General features: G+C 37.5%; 1 protein-coding gene across 1 annotated transcript in view; it reads right to left on the bottom strand.

The window, feature by feature from the left end:
• The window catches only part of FANCM (FA complementation group M), a gene marked incomplete at its 5' end in the record, with an annotated part of 49,923 nt that overhangs the window by 16,714 nt on the left and 10,393 nt on the right, over positions 1-22,816 (bottom strand). Inside the window, 8 exons of the mRNA XM_083348675.1 lie at positions 2,739-2,891; positions 4,272-4,429; positions 10,663-10,897; positions 12,175-12,381; positions 16,601-16,785; positions 17,237-17,335; positions 18,638-18,754; positions 21,858-21,990. Of these exons, the coding sequence (XP_083204801.1) occupies positions 2,739-2,891; positions 4,272-4,429; positions 10,663-10,897; positions 12,175-12,381; positions 16,601-16,785; positions 17,237-17,335; positions 18,638-18,754; positions 21,858-21,990 (1,287 nt within the window). The remainder of the gene's footprint in view (positions 1-2,738; positions 2,892-4,271; positions 4,430-10,662; positions 10,898-12,174; positions 12,382-16,600; positions 16,786-17,236; positions 17,336-18,637; positions 18,755-21,857; positions 21,991-22,816) is intronic.

Genomic DNA, 22,816 nt, shown 5'->3' with positions numbered 1-22,816 from the left:
AGTTCCCTCATTTTTCCATAAGAGTTAGTTCTAATCCTTTGATCATTCTCACTGACCTAATAATAATAATAATAAAGTTGGAAGGGACCTTGGAGGTCATCTAGTCCAACCCAGTTGCTGCTCCAGTTTGTCTGAATTCTTCTTAAACCCTGGTGCCCTGGACACAGTACATGAGGTTAGGTCTGACTAATGCAGAACAGAAAAAACTATTAGATTCCTGATTTGGATCTATTGGTACAGTCAAATACTGTATTGGTCTTTTTTTTTTGGGGGGGGGGAACACTACTTAGTTTGGGTTCAGCTACAATTTTTACATGCATGGATTTTCATACATTCTCAAGCCAGATATCCTCTGTTGTATTTCTAGATTTATTCTGCATTAATAACTTTGCCTTTAACAACTCCACTAAATTTCACTCTAGTACTTTCAGTGTACCTCTGCAACCTAACTCTATTAAAACAATAGATGAATGAATGAATGAACCTTTATTATCAAAGTACAACATGTATACAATGATACTGGCTGAGCCTCCCTTCATGCCCCCCCCCCCCACAACTCACAGTGACAACAAACCCACCATCTTGTTACACCATGTTAGCTAATTGCACAACGCGCTGGCCTTGCAGGTCTATCATGCATAAAGTTATTTCCTGTTCAGGAGCCTGACAGCCCATGGATAGAAATTGTTCTTCAGCCTGTTGGTGCGGCTGGCTATACTCCTATATCTCCTACCCGATGGTAGGAGAGGAAAGAGGTACCAACCAGGGTGTGAGTCGTCCCTGAGAATTTTCCTCACTCTTCCAAGGCAGCGAGCCCTGGCGATGTCATCCACTGGTGTCAGGGGACAAGCCCACAATGTTTTGTGCTGTGCTCACCACCCTCTGTAATATCTTCCTATCCGCGGCTGTCAAGCCAGCATACCAAACCACAATACGGTGCGAGAGGACGCTCTCTATAGTACACTGGTAAAAGAAGGTCATTAGCCATTGTTCTACCCTATTCTTCCGTAAGTCCCCGAGGAAGTGAAGTCTCTGTTGGGCCTTTCTGGCCACCTGGGTTGTATTAATTTTCCACATAAGAACTTCACAGAGGTAAACTCCCAGGAATTTAAAGGAGGAGACTCTCTCCACACAGCCCCCCCCCCGATGTAAAGTGGGGCAGGTTCCTCTCTTTTCCTCCTGAAGTCTAGCACCATCTCCTTTTTCTTGCCGAAGTTCAGGTGCAAGTTGTTCTCTAAACACCATAAGGATAGTTTTTGTACCTCCCACCTGTACACTGTTTCATCTCTACCTGTAATAAGACCCACTACAGTGGTATCATCTGCGAACTTAATGATCGCAGTGGATGGGTCAGACGATACACAATCATATGTGTACAGTGAATACAGGTAGGGGCTAAGCACGCAGCCCTGTGGCGAGCCAGTGCAAAGCTTCAGGGAGGTGGATAAAACAGACCCGACCCTCACTGTTTGTAGCTGGTCCCTGAGAAAGTCTTTAATCCAATCACAGATGGAGCGGGGAGAAATTAAGTCAGTCAGCTTTTCAATAAGGATGCTCTGCAGAATAGTATTGAAAGCCAAGCTACAGTCAATGAAAAGCATCCTGACATAGCTTCCAGGTTTCTCCAGATGGCTTGCTACAGAATGTAAAGCAGTAGCTATGGCATCGTCTGTCGACCTATTTTGAGTTTTGCATCAGCTATAAATTGTATAAGTGTTGTTCCCCAAGCCATCATTAAAATTGTTAAAGAGTACCAGTTACAGGACAAAATACTAAGTATACCACATCCTCCCTCTAGTTTGATAAATAATTGGTAATTTTCACTATGCTATCAGAAATAAATCTTTGACAAGGCCTAATGCTTATTGTATCTGCTGTTAACTATGAAACCCCCAAAAGGTTAGGTTTCCCCCATTGCAGAGTACTAGAAGCTGCATGCTAAAGACCATCACAAAACTTAACCAGCACTGGAGGTTTTTAAGAAGAGATTGGACAACCATTTGTCTGAAATGGTACAGGATCTCCTGCCTGAGCAGGGGGTTGGACTAGAAGACCTCCAAGGTCCCTTCCAACTCTGTTATTCTGTTAACTAAAAATCAGAACATTGGCAAATGGAAAATAATAAAAGTGGACAGTGGAACAAAAGAAAGGTCTAACAACTTGGAGAAAAATATATTAGAGGTGTCTTTTATTCAAGGTACTTTCCTAAACTTTTCTCCTAAAGAAAACATATATGCTTTCCTGAAGTTTACATATTTAAAGAATCGCTTCTTTCTTTTTCTTTTCTTCTTCTTTTTGGTATGTTTGTTTATTGTCATTGTCTTGAAGTCCTAACTGTATTATAGTTTTGGTAACACTGAAATCCAAAAAGTATAGAGGTGTTTTTTTTTCTAGGAAACTCTTTCCCCACTCTCATCCACAATATAATTACCAAAATAGTTAAAAGTCAGTGAATAACTTTATGAGTTATCTGACAACTTAAACTAATTGCTTATGAAAAAGCTACCTATCTGTAAACTTTATTGCCTAAGCAATGACATTAGGCAAATGAATATGTTTTTAATAGGTTTCTCAACACCTTTTTAAAGAGATGGCATAATCTTCTTTGTCTACACAGAATAGTGACATGCTTTGGGAGTATTGTCTATTCCCGAATCCTATGTCACAGTCCAATAAAATGCATGTGGGAGCTTAGAAAGGAGATAAGGCTCTCCAGAATGGAAAAGCATTTTCCTCACCTCTTCATGTCTCATTTGCTCTATCATGTCCATGACACTAATGAAGTGGAAGCAACGATCAGAGTGATCCACCAGATAGGTAGGGAAAGGCCGGTTCTGCCAGACTGTCCATTCTGTCAGTGACAGTTCATGAACTTCTTTAGTTTCCAATTCCTAAGATGTCAAAACACAAAGAAAATAGAATGCTACCAATGCTGGTCACAACTCGGGCTTCTCAAAAGAATAATCCAAAATAAAGATAAAGTTAGCTTAGAACTAACTTAGAACTGAGGAGTCATGATGGCGCAGTGGCTAGAATGCAGTATTGCAGGCTAGGTCACTGCTCACTGCCAGGAGTTCGATCCTGATGCGCTCAAGGTTAGCTCATCCTTCCATCCTTCTAAGGTCAGGAAAATGAGAACCCAGATTGTTGGGGGCAATATGATGACCCTGTAAACCACTTAGAGGGCTGAAAGCACTGTGAAGAGGTAAATAAGTCTAAGTGCTATTGGTATTAGAAAAAAATATTTACTTTTATTTGTGAGAAAAATGTGGTTGTTTTCATCAGTAAACAAGCATTTTATTTTTAGCACTTTCCTAGTTAACAAATTAAGAATGAAGCATTTGTTTCTCATATTTCACAATATTTCTAATTTTACACATATAAATCACAGCATTAGTTTATGTAGTTATAATAGCCATATAATTCCTCCCCTGTTCTGTGCTTTTCATTAAGTCTTGATTCCTAATTCCTGCAGTTTCCTCGGCAAGATTTTTGAAAGCGGCTGGTTGCTTTTTTTCTGAGAAAATGACTCGCCCAAAGTCAACCAGCTGGTCTCACGCCTAAGGTGAGAGTAGAACTCATAGTAATATGACCTATATTATATAATAGATTATATAATATAATAATAAATTATAATAATAATAATAAATTACCACTATAATAAATTCCTGTCAATTCTTTCATTAGCCTATCACAAAAAGCAGTGCGTTCGTAGGAAATGCTGATTTGTTAGATGGAAATCAGTATTTATTGTAGAGATCTACAATGGAACATCCATATGTTTTTACAGACACTTTGATCCTTCATAGCGCTCCCTTGTGTAAATTAATTTTTAATTCTTTTTCAAGATGAATATCTATACAAACTTTCCCCAATAAGTGTACTTCAAAGATTTAGGGCTTCAAGGATTCTTAGCAATGACCATGCTGGCTGTGAATTCTAAGAGTTGAAGACCATATAAAATGGAGAACATTCAAATCAAAGAAGGATCAGACATAATCTTTTAAAGGTCATGTCTGATGTAAGTGACTGCCAAAGTTCTATATTTATTTTGTATTAAGTATCTGGCATTTTCTCCAAAACATTGAAGTTATATTTGAATATAATTGTTAAAGAAGAAAGTCTGGAAGACATGTATATTTTCTCTATATTTATAACAAAACATATATGCTGACAACAGCTCAAGACATTTTTCTTCAGGCTTAAGTACTTTTTTCATGATCTTCAGCCAGACCACATTAAATTAACCTGAAGCATATGTTTCAACTTACTGTTCTTGTATCTTTGCATTCTAATGTTACAAAGTGACTCCGTGGCATTATCGGCTTTTTTATTCCGTCACCAGCTTTTATTTTATATAGTCTATCCCATTTTTCATATTCCTCGGATGTAAGACACCAGCTTTCAGTTGGACTGGCTTGCTTTGTACCTGGAAAATATTTGGAGATAAGAAGAGAAAGGCAATTAGCATATTAGTATATACTTTGTGAGTGTGCTTGTGTACATACATATAATTTATATAAATTTATATACGTGTACCAATTCTCTCAATGCCCAGTGCATCACTTGCCAGAAACCTCTTTTAGATACTATGGTGCTTAAAAGTTATTGACTCCTTCTGAATTTTCAATATTTCTGCATAAGTATGCAGAAGCTATATATTGCGTGGCAAAAGTATGCATACTTTGGACAGCAATAATGGCAACTAAGCATTTCCAAAGATCAGTCTTGCAAATCCTGACTGATGTTGGTGGATTTGCCCACTTCATCTCCTTCCACTTTGTAATCTATTTCCGCAGGATTAAGGTCAGGAATTTGACTTGGCCATCGCAAAACATTATCTTTTCTCTGCTTTAACCATCATTTGGTTATTTGTTTTGGATCGTTGTCTTGCTACATGTCCCGTTATCACTTGAAATTCAGTTCAGAGACCCTGACATTTTCTTTTGGAGTTTGTTGCTACAATTCAGAATTCCATCAGTGATGGCAAACAATCCTGGTCCAGAGGCAGCAAAGCAGGCCCAGACCAGAATTCTGCCATCATCGTATTTTACATGAACACATGTAAGTTTCTTGGACTGGAATGCAGTGTTGGCCTTTTGCCAAACATAACACTTTTCATTAAGACAAAAAAAATATATTTTGGTCTCATCTGTCTAGAGAACATTTTTCCAATAGCCAGATGGTTTACCCAAGTGGTCTTTCACAAACGGTGCATGGGCAGCAATACTCCTATTGGAGTTGTAGCTTTCTCCTTGCAACTCTGCCATGCACATCATTATTGTTCAGTGTTCTCCTGATGGTGGCCTCATGAACCCTGGTAATTGGCAATGCAAGAGAAGCCATTAGGGCCTTACACAGTACCCTGGGATTCTCTGAGAACTCCTGGAGTATTCCAGATGTTGCTGATGGTGTAATCTCAATTTGTGGAGTCCAAACATTTTGGAAATAGTTTGGTAACCTTTTCTATCTGGTGAGCATCAGCAACTGTTTTTGGACGTTTTCAGGAAACTCCTTTGTTTGAGCCATGGCTTTGAGCAACGACGCTTCCACATATCTGTGTTGTGAAGTTCAGATTTCAGTAGTGAACAACCAGAACTCTGTTCTTTAAATAATTAACATCCCACTGACTGAAACAACTGACTCTAATATCCTCTTCAAATGAACTGATAATTCTAGAGGTGCACACTTGCCACACACAAGTATCAAGCTTTTGATCGTTTTTTTTTCAATAAAGAAATAAACAAGTATAATGTTTTTGATTCGTTTAATTGGGTCCTTGTTTTAGGACTTTTAGGGAGAATAGATCATATTTTAGGTTATATTTATACAGAAATATCAAGAATTCAAAAGTGTTCACAAATGGTGTTTTAGCACCATTGCACTTATAGTTCATATTCAGATTATTACCCAGGTATACCGGGTATATTCTGTGGCGGAACCTGTGCGGAAGAACTGTGAACTGTTACAACCATATCCTCTCTTTCTTCATGTCTTTGGTTGGTTATATAGCAACATCAATTGGTTGGGGTTTCTTCGTTTGCTATGGAAGACTTCCTAGAAAAAAGCTGAGTGACTGAAGTAAGTTTTATGACTTGACCATTTGCTATAAGCACCCACACAAATTTTTCGAAGCACTTTCTATTGTATGATTTTTTTAAAAAATTGTATTTTTCTTCTCACAAGCTCTAAAAAAATCACTATGAAAAAGCAACAGCTGCTTTTATCTTCATGGCCAATTTAGCCATAAGCAGGTCTTTTAAATAATGGTGTTTTGATATAAAATTTGCACTGAAAACCAGATAAACAAATGAAGCTGATTCAGTCTATAAACTTTTAGGTCTAATGAGCAGTGGAAGCAGTACCATAGGGCTGCGGATGCTTTGAAATAATTTAGTAGAAGTACTTTGGACCTTACATGAACACAGTGTCTCTGTGCTATTCATTAAAAGAGGTATCTTTTTTTAAAAAAAAGCTTGTGTTTGAGCCTGAAAAAAGATGTTGCTCATTTATAAGTCTGATTTAAGCTGCTGTAGCTTTTCTCAGGCTCACATGGAGTCTGAGAAAAGATGTGCTCACTCAATTTTTTTAAACTACATTTCAAAATAATTTTTGAAGGGTATGTAGTTCTATTTTATTATACTCATCCACATTCATGGAAAATTATATGCATATAATTACACATACGCACACACACAGAGACACACAAAATTAGAGAATTATTAGAGACTGCTGAAACGAGTGATGATTCACACTCCAAGGACATGAAGTGGTATTACTTCCTCTGCTGCTATTTTTCTCTCTCCAAAAAATAAGATGTCTTGTAGATTTTGCACATAACATAAGCTATTATTTATGCATAACCCAAAACTGCTTTTTTGCAGTTATAACATTTCATTTTATTTATTAAATTTATATGCCACCCACCTCATTGAAACAGCAACACTGGGTGACTTACAATATCATAAAAAGTAGAAGTGTACTAGAAAGCAATTAAAATGAGAAAATTTTAATAGAAAAGCTATAACCTAGAAATGATGGATGACCTGGCTATCTTCTCTACCTGATCAGCCACCCACAACATAACAGGTCCCTGTCAGTACCCCAAGCCAAGTGGCAGAGATATGTTTTTAGGCTCTTCTGGGAAAGCCCAGGAGTATGGGCCTTGTTTCCAACGGGAGAATATTCGCGAGAGCAGACACTACAGGAGAAAAGGCTCCTCTCTTGGACTTCACTAGCCAAAATTCTCTGTCTGATGGGATCTGAAACAGGCCCTTTCCACTGGAATGAGTGGGGCAGGCGAGTTCCTCAAATTTTCTGGACCCATGCCAATAAGGGCTTTATATGTAATGACCAAAAGCTTGAAATGGACCCAGTAGCAAACTGGCAGCCAGTGCAATTCATGTAAAAACAGTGTCACATGTGACACCCGAGGGGCCTCCAGAAGTGTCTGTACCACTGCATTCTGTATCAGTTGTGTCTATGGAGATTCTCAGTCATCCAGGTCATACTTATCCCAAAAGAAGACAGAAGGCTTAACGCTGAAGTTTACAGAAACCCCTCCCCCACACGGATCAGTATTTACGTTTTGATTCTCACCACCCACTGGAGCACAAAATGGGAATTATCAGAACCCTACACCACTGAGCTGAAGGTCTGCCTACCAGCAAAGGTGGTAAAGAAAAGGAACTAAAACACATCAAGGAAGCTCAGAACTTGTGGCTATCCCAAGTGGGCCTTCATCAAATCAAAAAGACCCAGCAGAAGCTCCTCCATAACAGACAAAGAAGAAAAGAAAAATAAACAAAGCAATGTTGTCAATCCGTACATTGCAGGAATATAGGAAAAGCTCAGGAGGATCTGAGGAGGCCAACAGAACATACGTGCACACTTCAAATCCACAAATACACTTGTCCACCCCAATGATAAAACACCCAGACACAAACTAAGCAACATGGCACATGCAGCACAATGCAGTGAGCCATGTGCAGATTTACACATTGGGGAAACAAAACAATCACTCCATAAATGCATGGCACAACATAAGAGAACAAACCCATCAGGACAAGATTCAGCAGTCTATCTGCATTTAAAAGACAAAGGCCACTCTTTCGAAGACAGCAAAGTCCACATTTTGGACAGAGAGGACCGCTAGTTTGAAAGAGGCCATCTACGTCAAAATTGAACAGCCCTCTCTCAACAGAGGGGGAGGGATATGACATCTATCTCCAGTCTACAACACAGTCCTTTCAGCAGTTCCAAGAAGGCTCCACATCCATTTGCACTCAGGTGACCCTGGAGACCCAGATAAATCTCCAGGTGACCTCAACCAGTCTCTAAAGAATGCAAATGATCAGCTGTCTGCAAGAAATATAAATCCTTCCATTCCCTGCCATCCAGTCACAGCTGAAGAATCTTCTTGGATGAGAAGCATAATGTCTTCAAAGAAAAACAAGAAAGTCCAGTTGCTTCATGAAAAAGCACCTTTGGGATGTACCAGTTGTAGTTTCCAAGTATTCTTCAAGGGAACTCCATGCAGTGCATGCTCAGTAATCCAAGAAGTGTGTGTGTGAGAGAGAGGGTGGGGGAGAGGGAAACAGACAGATATATACACAGAAATTCCCAGTAGCAATTTCTGATCAGAAATGAACACAGATATTTGAAAATCTTTATAGTTTTCTGATCATCTCTAAAATAGATACTAAATCCTATATATGCTAAATGAATACCTGGTATACCACCCAAATTTCTCTTTACTGGCCATGTAGACTGATGCTACTGGGAGGTATAGTTCAGCAACACATGGAAAGCAAAAAGGTCGCCTCTGCTATATCCAAAGGCATTAGGATAAACATTTATGTAATAAACACATTTTTCCCATCTGCATGTCTTCATTATCAAATGCAGTAAATTTCTGACTGACATAAATAGTAGGATTACTATCACTGCCTTGCCTTGCTCAGAAACATTTCTGGGCTATCTGGTTGCTTTCTTAAATTGGCTAGATGGATAAAGTAAGACTAACGCAAGCTCACCTCAGCTACTGGTAAATAGACACAAACAGTTTTCTTCATCATACAAATATTAATACTAAGCAATTTTGGCACAGAATTAGAAGATAGCATTTGCTTAAGGGTTGCTTTTTAAAAAAAAAGATCAAAAGATACAGTCATCATAGACAAATAGAGATAAACCACATTTACACATGGTTCAAGAGACAATAAAAAAGCTAACAAAGAAACAAAAAGACCAGAATATATCCTGTCCAGCAACCAGCACCCAAAAAAGCAGGGATTAATACCAGACAAATAACGAAGCAGAAAAATAATATCCTAGTGACAATATCCCTTATCAAGGAATTACCAAAGAGAAAAGCACATCCCCACTAACAATGGCACGGCATGTACTATAGTGAAGAGACCAAGGTTGAAAATTTTCATTAGGTGAGATGTGCTATGCAACAATTTCACAAAGATGGGAATTATGCTTTGATACCTGTCACAAAAAAATCAGTAAAACTTAACATCCCAAGGTATTCACCAAGCTTTCTAATTCGACAGCACCATGCCACTCTTGGCTTGCTTAAAAATGGTATATTATTTTATTTAATATATATGGCTAACATTTATGGCTTATCATTCTGCAAGAATTTTTAATTAATTAATTAATTATAATTCAGAAGAGAGCTGGAAAGGGACCTTGGAGGTCTTCTAGTTCAGGCCCCTGTTCATGCAGAAGGCCCTATACCATTTCAGACAAATTTATTTATTATTTAGACTTCATAAATGCATGAAGAGTCTCTTCTTTTTTTTTATTGAAAAGTTTTAACATACAGTTTATCTTTAACAGTCCCCCCTCCCCCTCCCTTCTCCCTCCCCCCCTACCTCTCCCCCCTCCCCCGCTCCCCCCCCCCGACTTCCCAGAGCTAAATACAAGGTATATAAAAAAACAATCATAAACAACCATATACTAACAACCATAAACTCTAAAATCCATCACTCTCTAGCTTATATAGGATAAGACACACCTTAGTAATATTAAATATATATAGAGAAGCTAGAAGAGAAAAAGAAAAAAAGAAAGAAGACTTATTCAAATGCTACATGAAACTTCTTAACCCTATACTTGTTCTGGATATACTCAATCCATTTTCTCCATTCCATAAGACGCCGACCGCTCGGGGGTCGCATAACTAGTCTCTTCTTAAAAGCCTCCAGTGATGAAGCATCCAGAACTTCTGAAGGCAAGCTGTTCCACTGGTTAGTTGTTCTTGCTGTTAGGATGTTTCTCCTTAATTCTATGTTCTCCTCTCCTTGATTAGTTTTTATCCATTGTTTCTTCTCCTGCCCTCTGGTACTTTGAAAAATAAGTTGACCCCCTCTTCTTTGTGGCAGCCCCTCAAATACTGGAAAACTGCTATCATGTCACTCCTAGTACTTCTTTTCTCTAGACTAGCCAACCTTTGCAAAATTATCTAGATAAATAGCCATCACAGTATTTTTGGCAATGAATCTTGTTGACTATACGAAGTATGAAAGAACTCTTAAGTCTTGTTGACCATAAATCTGCCAATCGGTTACACTGGGCAACCTTCCTGTACCTTGTGTGAAAGACAGTTTTAGTTTGTGTGGCAACTCCAGCTCAGCCGATATCCTCTCTTACCTGCACTGGCAAAACTGAGAAATTTTTTTCGCCCCAAAACAAGGCCTTTCTTCTCCTTTGAGTGGGCTGTGGAAATGTCTTGTTCTTTCTCTGGAGGTGTAATCAACATACGGTGCATTTTGGGGTTTAGGCCTTCTGGAATCATACGTGGGCTGTGCTGGTACAAATGGAGGCCTTTATTTTTAGAAAGAGTTTTCAGAAGACTTTTTCTGTTGGATTGGCTTTGATTGTAAGTCTACACAAAGGAGAGAAAAATTCGGTACTTTTTTGTAGCAAAACGTTTTATCTAGTTTACTTATTCACAAATATCATTTACACTAAAGCAGGCTTGTAAGTCTAGTTTATTATAATCCTTCTGCGTATCAGCTCATTATTAACCAATTTGCTGTTTTCCACATGCAAAGAAACGCCTACAGAGTATCATATTTTTCAATTTATAGTGATTTGATGACATTTTTAAATCTGATGTGATAAGTCAGAACTTATTTGAAGAACTCAGATTATGTTCTCCCACTAATACTCCATGTCTAATAATGCTCAGGTGAAGATTTTTAATATTTACTGAATTTATATAGATAAAGGAAAGCAAAGTGTTGGCACAGTCAATATTCTTAATGAAACCTATGTTAACATTTTACTAAATGGCCTTCTAATGCACTATCCCTTAAAATGTTCTATAATGTATGCAATTACAAAGGATTAAACCATGACCAGGAACTCCATAAAGCTTATTGACTGAAGAAACATAATGCAAAAAGAAGGTATCATTAATGTAAGGTAGTCAGGATTTATTGGAGCAGAACAAAAAAGCAGCAGCATAATTGTGACTCCAGCAACATGTTGTTAAAGATCATGCTGTCCACAATTACTCTAACTTCAATTCTTAGTTTCAGAAGTCTGATAGCAACGTTCTTATTTTATATACTTCTCTTTATTCTTACCTAAAGAAAAGAAACATTAAATCTCTTCTCCCCACATTTACTGAACTAATATTGTTAAAATAAATAATATTCCTTCTGGTAATTTATTTTTATTCTACCTTTATTATTTTTATACATAACTCAAGGTGGCAAACATGCCTAATACTCCTTTCTCCTTTTATTTTTCCCATAACAACAACCCTGTGAGTTGGGTTGTGAGAGGAAGTGATTGGCCCAAAGTCACCTAGTTGGCTTTTGTGCCTAAAGCAGGACTGGAACTCACAGTCTCACTGTTTCTAGCTTGGTGCCTTAATCACTAGATCAATGGAAACAGGTTTTCTGGATATAATCCTAAGTGCCTCTAGCAACAACCACTGTCCCAAGTCCTTCTGAACATACTACTGCAACCATCAGAACCATCACCACTGCTGCAGTGCTAGGATCTGCTAGTTCAGCTCTTACTTTCTCTCAACTTTATTTGGTGGCAAGACCTAGGATCTGAATGGAGTTTTTGGAAACATTCAGAACACTAAAATCCCTGTGCCTAGAATTTGTTAGGCAAAACAAACTTGGATCTGGAGTCTCATCTTACTCGCTCTTCCCTTCCTTCGGAAAGAATGACAACAATGCGGCCTTGCCGTTTGCGTCCAGTTCGGCCCATTCGCTGCACTAGACGAATGGGACTTTTTTGAGCATCAAAACAAATGATGAGGTCCACTTCTCCAATATCCAAGCCTTCTTCTCCGACACATGTGGAGACCAATGTGTTGTAGCCACCCTCCCGGAAACACTTCACTACCTAAAGAAAAATGTAAACAAGGTTTAGCTTGATTCTGGCAATTCTTAAGAAAACAAGTCCACATAGCAAGGAAATATTATGAGATCAGTAGATGTCATAGAATTTGGAATATGCATGAGATACAGAAAAATGAGGATTGTGTACCTTTCAAAGTAGAGGAAGCTATTTAAACTAGCAATAAATTACATGCAACAATTGAGGGTTTTTTAGATAATAACCTTATGTAAACAGATAGGGTCAGTTTAAATTGTTCAGCTCTTCAGTAAATTTAGGAACTTTATCAATTATTATACTGCTCTATTATAAAACATTTTGTTTTTTACACAATGCATTAGTAATTGATAGTAATCACAATCACAAAGATCCGAAGGAAGGGCTTCCGGTTTGCATGTGCGGTGCTGGTGGACATGCCGGGAGAAGCTCTCCCACTGCCGTCCGGTCTTACTTCATTGGAGGACCCTGCAAAGGGTCAAAAGTCGCCCTGGAGGGGCGACCACCGAGAGGAGGCTAGTTCTCTGCGATCACAGAAGGGCAGCAGACCTCCGTTTGATCCGGAGTTACTCCTCTGGCCCAAAGAAGAAATCGGTCATCAACATGGCCAATCACTAAGCCATTCCCTGCCGAAAGCCAAAATCACTACCAAGCACAACAAAGCAATCTGGAGGATCTGGGTGAGACCTTACCCTTCTTACTTCTCTAATCTTTTTTTCCTGTGGGACTTTCTTGAAAAATTTTCCCCCTCTTCTTGAAAACTCGGCAACTGCTTACTTGGGGATTTATAACCTTAAAGCCTCAAAAGAAATCAAATAACTAAGCTAAATAATTAAGCAACTTTATCTGCACCTCTGAAATTTTTGGGCAATTAAAAAGTTTTTATTGTCTATTACTACAGGGACCTACTATCCTGTTTACTGTTAAAAATGAACTAATTGGATAAAAGACTTACATTTTTCTGCAAAACGATTGTACATACGATTGAGGACATCTTGTGGCAAAACCTGGTATAGCAAGTAAATCTTTTTTTACTTTGAGACCAGGCTTTAACAGATTTGTCCTTGACACTAACTATAAAGATAAAATTGGGAACACCTGGCACTGAAAACAATCTTTTGGAATAGTGGAGGAGGACATTTATTGACTTTTATTAAAATAGCTTCCACTAAAGGCCTATATTAAAGAAATGGAAGATTATATCCCACCACTTGACTATAAACTTATACTTGATACAATTCTGGCAATGACTGCAGAAATAAAAGCTAAACTTAAGTCAAATTTGATAGCACAAACTCACCAAATGAGACTCTTACTTCAACTGATGAATTGACAATCCAAAAACCATCAGAGGATGAGGAATTCAACAACAAAACAGGGGACCTCAAACTACAAGTACAATCTACTGAGAGCCTCAAAGCCCAAACTTTGAGTTCAACTATAAAGCCTACATTCCAACAAGCAACAGAAACTAAAGAAAGCAATACTAAGATGGAGGATGCCAAAGGCCTTCAAATACAGTACACCAAGACTTCAACCAACCAAACAATAATTACAACACCAAATATGACCTCTCACATAAGCCAGATGGATTGGAAAGAAGAAGAAGACCAGAGTGAACCAAGAACAACTGCACTACGCCAAACACGGAGACTGGATTTACTGGAACGAAAATTTAATGACTACAAAGGGGTCATTCTCTATGATCGATTGATAACTAGATGGTCTCCCTGGATTCAAACAACGTGTGTAGGAAGAAAGGGAGACATATTTGAGAAGCTAAAGGCAATGATATGGAAGCCTGCCTGGCACAAAAAGAAAGCTAGAATTAGACTTAAATGAATTTCTCTCTTTTTTCTGTTGTAAGTATTAGGACTTGCAATAATAAAGCTTTTTTTTCTTTCAATTGTCACAAGATATAAATTGAGTCTATATTTAGGATTTAGATCTTTAAGGGAATGAAAATTAGCTACAAATAAAACATACTTTTTTAACTATAGATGAATTGTAAGGACGACAAATAGCATATCTATGTATTTCAGATATGATAATTACTATATAATGAATTAGATTAGCTATTAGAACATAACTTTGGATTATAGAATTTGCAATGATATAATAAAAGATATTATTTTTTTTAAAATGGATGAACTACTAAGATGTTAAATAGAATATATTTGTTGTAATGATAGAGCTAAAAAAATTTCTTAATGCGCTTATACTTAACTTATACTTAACTTATACTTAACTTAACTTACTTAACTTAACTTATACTTAACTCCTAGACCTCTAAAGGAAAGGAAAGTTAGCTATCAGAATTGACTTATATTACAGAATTTGGAAAGATACAACAAAATAATTTTCTCAATAATTAGTCAACTTTTAAGACCTTAAACAGAAAAATTTGTATAACATAAGAATGCACTGAAATAAACAATATATGTATTTTAGACAGGATAATTACTGCATAATGAAATGGGGAAATGTGGGCTACCCGAAAACTAAGTTTTCTTTTATATATTATAGGCTAGATCGGATTATCTTATTCCAATTAGGTAAATCGTAAAAACAGGACATGGATATGTATATGTGAAAATATAATGAAAAATGTTCTAATTGATTGTGTTATAATTAGAAATGTATTAATTTGATTAATTTGACTATGCTATCATAACTAAGGGAATTGGAGAGGGAATTCTTGTTGATGTAACTTGACCTATCTACAAATGACTTTGTTATTTACTATTGTTTACTTTTAATTACCCAACCTCCATATTGCTTCATAAATACCTGGATGTAAAACTAAAAAAATCAATAAAACTTGTATTAAAAAAAAAAAGATCCGAAGGAAGGACAGATATAATGTACACATTTACTTCTCTCACTCTATCTATGCCATTTTCTTAACCAAGTGAAGGTAGTTATAGTGTTGGTATGTCATGTGAACTCTCTAACCCAGTTGAAGACAGGGATAGATGAGCTAATTTTATCCCAAAAAGTCCCACAATAACTTTAACTAACTTGATGAACCATATTGTGCACAGTTGAGAATCTTAATGAAGCAATAACTACTTCCCCTGCTGCTGAATCAGAGACACTCATAGCGGACCCCCCATAAAACGACCTTGGCTGGGAATTATCTTATTTTTAGTTCTCAATACCTACAGGCAGAAAATGTTGAGAGCGAATAAGGCTCTTATGATTCTCTAAGGCAGAGGTCTCCAACCTTTCCAGACTTGAGGACCAGAAGGAAGGAGAGCAGCTTCAAAATTGGTGTGCGTGCGTGTGTGCGCATGGGGCCACACACAATGGCATGGCACTAGCAGCCCGGCTGTCGGCGTGTGCTTGCACCCCCCCGGCGGTTAGTGGCCCATTTGTGCATGCGCAAATGGGCTGCACAAACCACCCGGGATAGTAGCGCATGTGCAAACAGGCCCACGCTAGCATTCCCATTCGTGCCCACGCACATGTGGAAACAGGGCCGCAGGCACTAGCGCAAGTGAGGGGGAAACACACGCCCACACATGCATGCACCGGCCAGCTGTTTCCGCAGCCTGCTGGGCAAGAGCCCACGGCCCGGTCCAGGGTCGCAGACCATAGGTTGGGGACCCCTGCTCTAAGGGGTCAAAGATGCCTGGAGCACTATGTAATTTTAAACCTGTGTTCCATTTGGAGAGGGGTGCTGGAAGAACATGACAGTCACCTGGTCTCCTCTATGGTGATGGAAGAACTGTGAAAGCCACTCCCTGGTTTTCTGCATCTCTGGCACTTGGGAACAAGACAAATTCTCAAGGAGCAGCTAATATGTGAAACAAAGCTATGAAATTCTGCTTCTCATTAAATATTTATTTCTATAGGAAGAGTAACTACTTTTTCTATTAAAAATAACTAAGAGGGAACAAGTTATTATTTGAAAAATGCAACAATCTGAAAAACACTGAGAGTTCCTCAGCCAAATAATGAGCACAAGCTTATAACTGTAAGCAGGGCAGTTATGTGTTCCTGAGTTTTATTCATTTCAAGTGAATTTAAATTATATGTGATTACAACAGTGGAACCCTGGTGAAATTAAATTTTATGCAGTGCAGCATGGGTATTGCTATATTATGAACCCATTTTTCTTGGCATAAGAAATCTGTTTGGGATGATAATTTACAAGTATACTAAGGATAAAATATGTTAGACCATGCAGGACAATTTGTATCCCTCCCTCCTCCCATTTCATTACCTCAAGCTGTTCCTTCTGTGTAAAACCCTTTGTGCTTTTGCCTGTAGAATGGCCTACAAAGGTCATGACTCTCACAAGTGGGTAGTGATAGTTAAGCATCTCTGCAATTTCCTGAACACTGTCACGAAAGGAGGAGAAGATCATCACTCTGGTGTCTGCAGGTGTGACTGCAGATGTAGGCTGATCTATGTAATAGAGAAAGCAAACCAGTAAACTACACCTCAGTGAACACATATGGAGAAATTTGATACAAATTCCAGTTAATCAATTTCACTGACTAGCATCCTAATCAAGACTAAGCATCATACTGGTAAAATGGAACTAGTAAAGTTAAAAAAGCATACAAACAAAGAACGTTTATTTTTAAAGGATAAATTGTGTCAGACTGAAAACTGCATATACTGGTAAACCAAATATTTAGCCAGAGTCTTTGAAATAAGGACAGTATAAAATGAATGGCAAAATATTAAAGAGCAAATAATTCATAATGCTTAAAATTCAAAGTAGAAAACAGTAGGGTACAGAATATAAAACCAACAAAACTGAATGTGTGTAAAAGTGAACCAGAGTGTTCAACAATACTATTTGATTTCTTGCAACTTTTTTGTTAGCAGTTGAGTTACATCCTATATGTACCTTGACTTTTTCTCCAGGATCTGAAATGTTGTACAACAACATCTTCTAATTTCTTTAATTTGGGATGACTATAAATGAAAGTCTTCATGCCTTCAGCTCCTGCAAACCCAAATTTTAATTTTAGATATAAAAATCTATAGACAGCCTTAACATTTTTTTTAAAAAAAACTCCTCTGTGAAAAGTTACCCCTTCAAAATATAATAAAATTGTCTCCTTAATCTGGGGGGGGGTGTCTTGAAACTTGGCCCTTTTATGACTTGTGGACTTCAACTCCCAGAATTCCTCAGCCAGCTTGCCTGGCTGAGGAATTCTTGGAGTTGAAGTCCACAAGTCATAATAGGGCCAAGTTTGAAGACCCCTATCTTAATCCTATTATTAAGTGAAAATCCTGTAAGGTTATCAGTTACCTGAGGGATTGTCTTTTTCCAAGAGTCTCTACTCATCCAATGCAATCCAGCAGATTGGGCATGCTGCAGATCCCATCAGTCAAATAGTGTTGAACAATGGGAACTAGAAGATAGGACTACTCTACTGAGGTCCCGTTACAGAATATGTTAAGGGCCCTGTTTCTTGGTTTTACTGTTAGCCGGTTAACTATCTTTGTTGCTGTATGTATCTTCTGGATGTTTTTACTGTTTTAAATTGTTTTATAATTTTAGAATTGTAAACATATACGGAGATTCTCAAAACATTCAGGTCCTGGTTGTCCCAAAGGTGCTTTTCAAAAGGCAACTGGACCTTTTGGTTTTTTTTTTTTTGCTTGAAAACATTTCACTTCCCATCCAAGAAACTTCTCCAGTTCTGCTGAATTGTAGAATTCAGTTGTTAGAATGTACAAATGAATTGTAAAATATAGTTAAATTGTAACCAGCCCAGAGTCACTTGGACCAATTGGGCTGTTACAGAAATTTAATGAAGGAAGGAAGGAAGGAAAGAAATAGATACACTGAACAATTAAATATTTATAATTTATTCAGATGTAAATTTGAGATAGAGAGCTTCAGTTTGGAATAAGGGTTAAAGTATTAGGCTAGAGATTGGAAGGTTATGAGTTCTAATGCTGCCTTAGGCATAAAGCCAGCTAGATAACTTTGAGGCAGTCACATTCTCTCCCCCCTAGGAAAAAAACCAGTGGTAAACAGCTTCCAAAAATGTTGACAAGACGACTGATGGGGGGAGAAATTTGTTAAAATAAATAAGTGATATCAAATTAAAACCAAAATACTTTTTAATATCTGAAAAAATAGTATATCCTTAAGCCACAATATTCATACTATATAAACACAGCCTTCATCAGTAATATCTAGGGATACTTTAAACATATTCTTCAGTCCTTAGTAAAGTCACTTGTCATGCTGAACAAATAGCACTGCTGTATTTTGAGTAGATAAATTGCCAACCTAGTTCACTGATGTTACCATTTGATGAAGTTGAATCAAAAAACATGTTTTCAAGTTGGCTGTATAGCATCATGAATTCCTCATTACGCCCAAGTTCATTTTTGGCTCGAGTCGTTCCTTAGAAAGAAAAGTAGTTGAATTTTAAAATGTTAAACTTTAGATCTCTGGCTTACATAAACTGCACATCAAGCTAGACAGTTTCATAGTCTGTAATGAAAATTAATAGTAAAAAAATCACAGATAAGTGTCTTGGTTAATGACTGCAATAAGTCTTCTCTCTCAGACACAGATAAGAAATAATGTAGTATTACAACAACATAATTAATTCGGTTGGAAAGGACATTAGATATCTTTTAAGTCAAACTGCCATTGATGTAGCTACATCACTACTATAGTTTCCCTAACAGGTTTCCATCCTCATTTTGCCTGAATTCTTGTAACAAAGGACAGGCTCATCCCAATTCCCTACTGGCAATTATTCTCCTATGAAGTAGCCAGCATCATAATGAATTTCTAATTCAGATATTTGAAAATGACTGTCCCTGTCTTAGACTATCATGTCTAACACGATGTAAAATGTACTTCAAATACATACAAGATGTCTTTGAGATTACAAGGTATTAAATATTAGGAATATATAGAAATATGGAATATATATATTTTTAGATAATAAAATATATTCTGCACAGAAAATATATAGAAGATCATCTATCTTGAGTGGACTTGAGTAAACCAAGTTAAACAGAATAGTACCTTTGCATTGGCTAGACACATTCCTCATATTCATGATGTGTGCCTATCCTTGTCTCTTTTAACACAATCCCATTTTCATTATACCTAGGTGGCAACTCTATCTACTACTCTGGTATCAAAAATAAAAATCTCTAGAATGAACGAATATAGAAAACGCAAGAATGAGACACAGACAAAAGACTTGTGATATAGACCTTATTATGCTAATTCTATCTTATTCAGCCTTATATTAAAAAATATTTGGGAAAGCCTAAATATTAATTTTATTCACTGAATTCCAATTTCCTCAAGACCATCAGTCTTAGATCAGTTCGTAGGTATGGTTCAAATCAGTTTTCCTCCCAATTAAAAAGCAGTAATTTCTATTTAGTCTCAGCTTTTTATACCCAAAAATAGTCAATGGTGCCTCTGCCAGAATGGAGGAAATATGTGCTTCTTCCCTCTGGTAAGAATAGAATAGAGCTGGAAGGGACCTTGGAGGTCTTCTAGTCCAGCCCCCTGCTCCAGCAGGAGGACCCATACCATCTCAGACAAGTGACTGTCTAGCCTCGCCTTAAAAATCTCCAGTGATGGAGCGCCCAAGATTTCTGGAGGCAAGCTGTTCCACTGGTTAATTGTTCTCACTGTCAGGAAGTTTCTCCTTAATTCCAGGTTGCTTCTATCTTTGATCAGTTTCCAACCATTGCTGCTTGTCCTGCCCTCTGGTGCTTTGGTGAATAATATAACCCCCTCTTCTTGGTGGCAGCCCCTCAAATACTGGAATACTGCTAGTCTCCCATATTTCTTCTTTTCTTTAGACTAGTCAAACCCAAGTCTTGCAGCCGTTCTTCGTATGTTTTAGTCTCCAGGCCTTTAATCATCTTAGTTGCCCTTCTCTGAATTTTTTCCAAACTCTCAGCATCTTTTTTGTGATATGTGACCAAAATTGGCTGCAATATTCCAGGTGTAGCCTTTCTAAGGTTTTATAAAGCAGTACTAATACTTCACATGATCTTGATTCTGTGCCTCTGTTATATAACCCAGTACTGTATTATCTTTCCTGCCTGCTGCTGCACACTGCTGGCTCCTAGTCAAGTGATTGTCCACTAGGACTCCAAGGCTCCTCTCACAGTTACTGTTTTAAAGCCAGGTCTCGTCCAATCTGTACTTGTACCTTTGATTTTTCCTGCCTAAATGTTAAACTTTGCTTTTCTCCAAATTGAAACTCATTTTGTTGGATAGGGCCCATTGTTCAAGCTTGTCAAGATCTTTTTGGATTCTGAGTTTGTCTTCCGGCGTGTTGGCTACTCCTGCCAGTTTGGTGTCATTGCAAATTTGATGAGTTCCCCTTCAATTCCCAATTCAATTCAAGTTATTTATGAAGATATTGAAGAGTACTAGGCCTAAGACGGAACCTTGTGGTATCCACTGCTTACTTCTCTCCATGCGGATGTAATGCCATTGAGGACTACTCATTGATATACTACAACATCCACAGCATTTCACTGGTCTACTAGTTTAGTCACTTTATCAAAGAATGAAATAAGATTGATTTGGCATGATCTGTTTTTAACAAACCTGTGCTGGCTACTAGTTGTAACTTTGTTTGCTTCTAGTTGTTTGCAGATCTGTTTTTTGATTATCTTTTCTAGGATATTCCCAGGTATTGATGTTAAACTGGTTTGTAGTTTCCTGGGTCCATTCCCCCCCCCCTTTTCTTGAAGATGGGAACCACATCAGCCCTTTTCCAATCCTCAGGTACTTCCCTGGTGCTCCAGGATTTTTGAAAAATGTGGTGCAATGATTCTGAGATAACATCTGCCAACTCCTTCAGAACTCTGGGGTGTAATCTGTCGGGTCCTGGTGATTTATATTCATCAAGGTGGGATTTTCTTGCTTATTTTATTTTTTGTTTCTAGTTTGTCTTTGCAGTGGTCTTTTGGGTATGTTGGGCTACACTAGTTTCTTTTTGTGTGACGACTGATGCAAAGTATGAGTTAAGGAGCTCTGCTTTCTCCCTTTTGCCTGTTATTTCCTTGCCAAGAATCAATTATAAAAACTGAAATCACTGTCAATATCTGGATCTTCAATGTTACTACATGGCATTTTTTTTCTCTTAAAACATTTTGGTTTTTGTGGTGTTTCACTATTTTCCAAACTAAACAGATTTAATTCTGTCATTTCTTTTTAAAAAAAAACAACGATAAACATATAAATGGGAGAACTTTCTGACAACTTTAGAAGCATTACAATATATAAATATATTTCAAGTTAATTTATGAATTAGCAAATGTGAAAACAATGTTTTATTCCCCTATCTTCCACAAATCTAAATACATGTTACTTCTAATCAATTCAATTTATTACAGTCATAGACCAGTATAACCAGGGTTTTCTACTATTTTTAAAAAAATATTTTAATTGACATGTATAATAAATCTAAATGCCCATAGTTAAGTTGAAATGGGGGTAAAACCAAATTCCTTACCTTTTGATCCATCCATGATTCCACGTAAGAAGGTATGTAATGATCTCATTCCCATTTGCAGTAACAGTTCGTAACCATGATACAAACTAATGCAAAGAGCAAAATCTCCTTCTATTGCACCTTGTTGCATTCTCTGGGAAAAAAACATTTCAAAATGATAGTTATACAGATTTATTTGTAACAGCAATTTTACTGTGATTCTATTTACAGTTTAAATAAATAATAAAGTAAAATAGACTTCCACCTAACTATCTAAGCACTTTTTATTCCATTTCAATCTTACTGAAAAAAATAATAATCAAATGCTTTGAAGGCTAAAGCCAGGATTAGACTTCTCTGTCACCGCACATCCACACTCCACATAGAGCCTTGGTGGAGCAGTGGGCTAATGCCTCCTTAAGTAACACCAGCTCCCTGCAATTAGTGCAGGTTCGCATCCCACCAGGCTCAAGGTTGACTCAGCCTTCCATCCTTCCGAGGTAGGTAAAATGAGGACCCAAATTGTTGGGGGCAATTAAGCTGACTTTGTAATAATGTCGCTTGGGGTGTGTGTGAAAGCCCTAATAAAGAAGGCATATACATAGAATGAAGGCTACTGCTAAGCTTGTAAGCCGCCCTGAGTCTTCGGAGAAGGGCGGGATATAAATGGAATAAAAATAAAAATAAAATAAATAAACATCAGGGAATGCATTTTTCTGTCATGCGGAGACGGTTGCATAACTTTTGCCTTTATACATCTGCAAATGTTCATTCTGACCAGGGAGCTTAAAACGCTGTATAAATGGGATAGAAAACTGTAGTGAGAAAAATTCTATTTTGAGACAAATACTGCAAGAATTTGAATTTATTCAGATAAACGGATAAAGTCTTTATCCAAAGTCCAGAAAACTTTATATAGATTCCATCAGGTGGGCTTTTGAAAGAGTAGGGGGCAGCACTACATTACTTTTTTTCTTAAA

Source organism: Vipera ursinii, assembly GCF_947247035.1.
Source record: "Vipera ursinii genome assembly, chromosome: 1".
Taxonomy (NCBI): Eukaryota; Metazoa; Chordata; class Lepidosauria; order Squamata; family Viperidae; genus Vipera; species Vipera ursinii.
The sequence above is the reverse complement of the archived record's forward strand: the minus strand, read 5'-3'. Positions and strand labels throughout refer to the sequence as shown.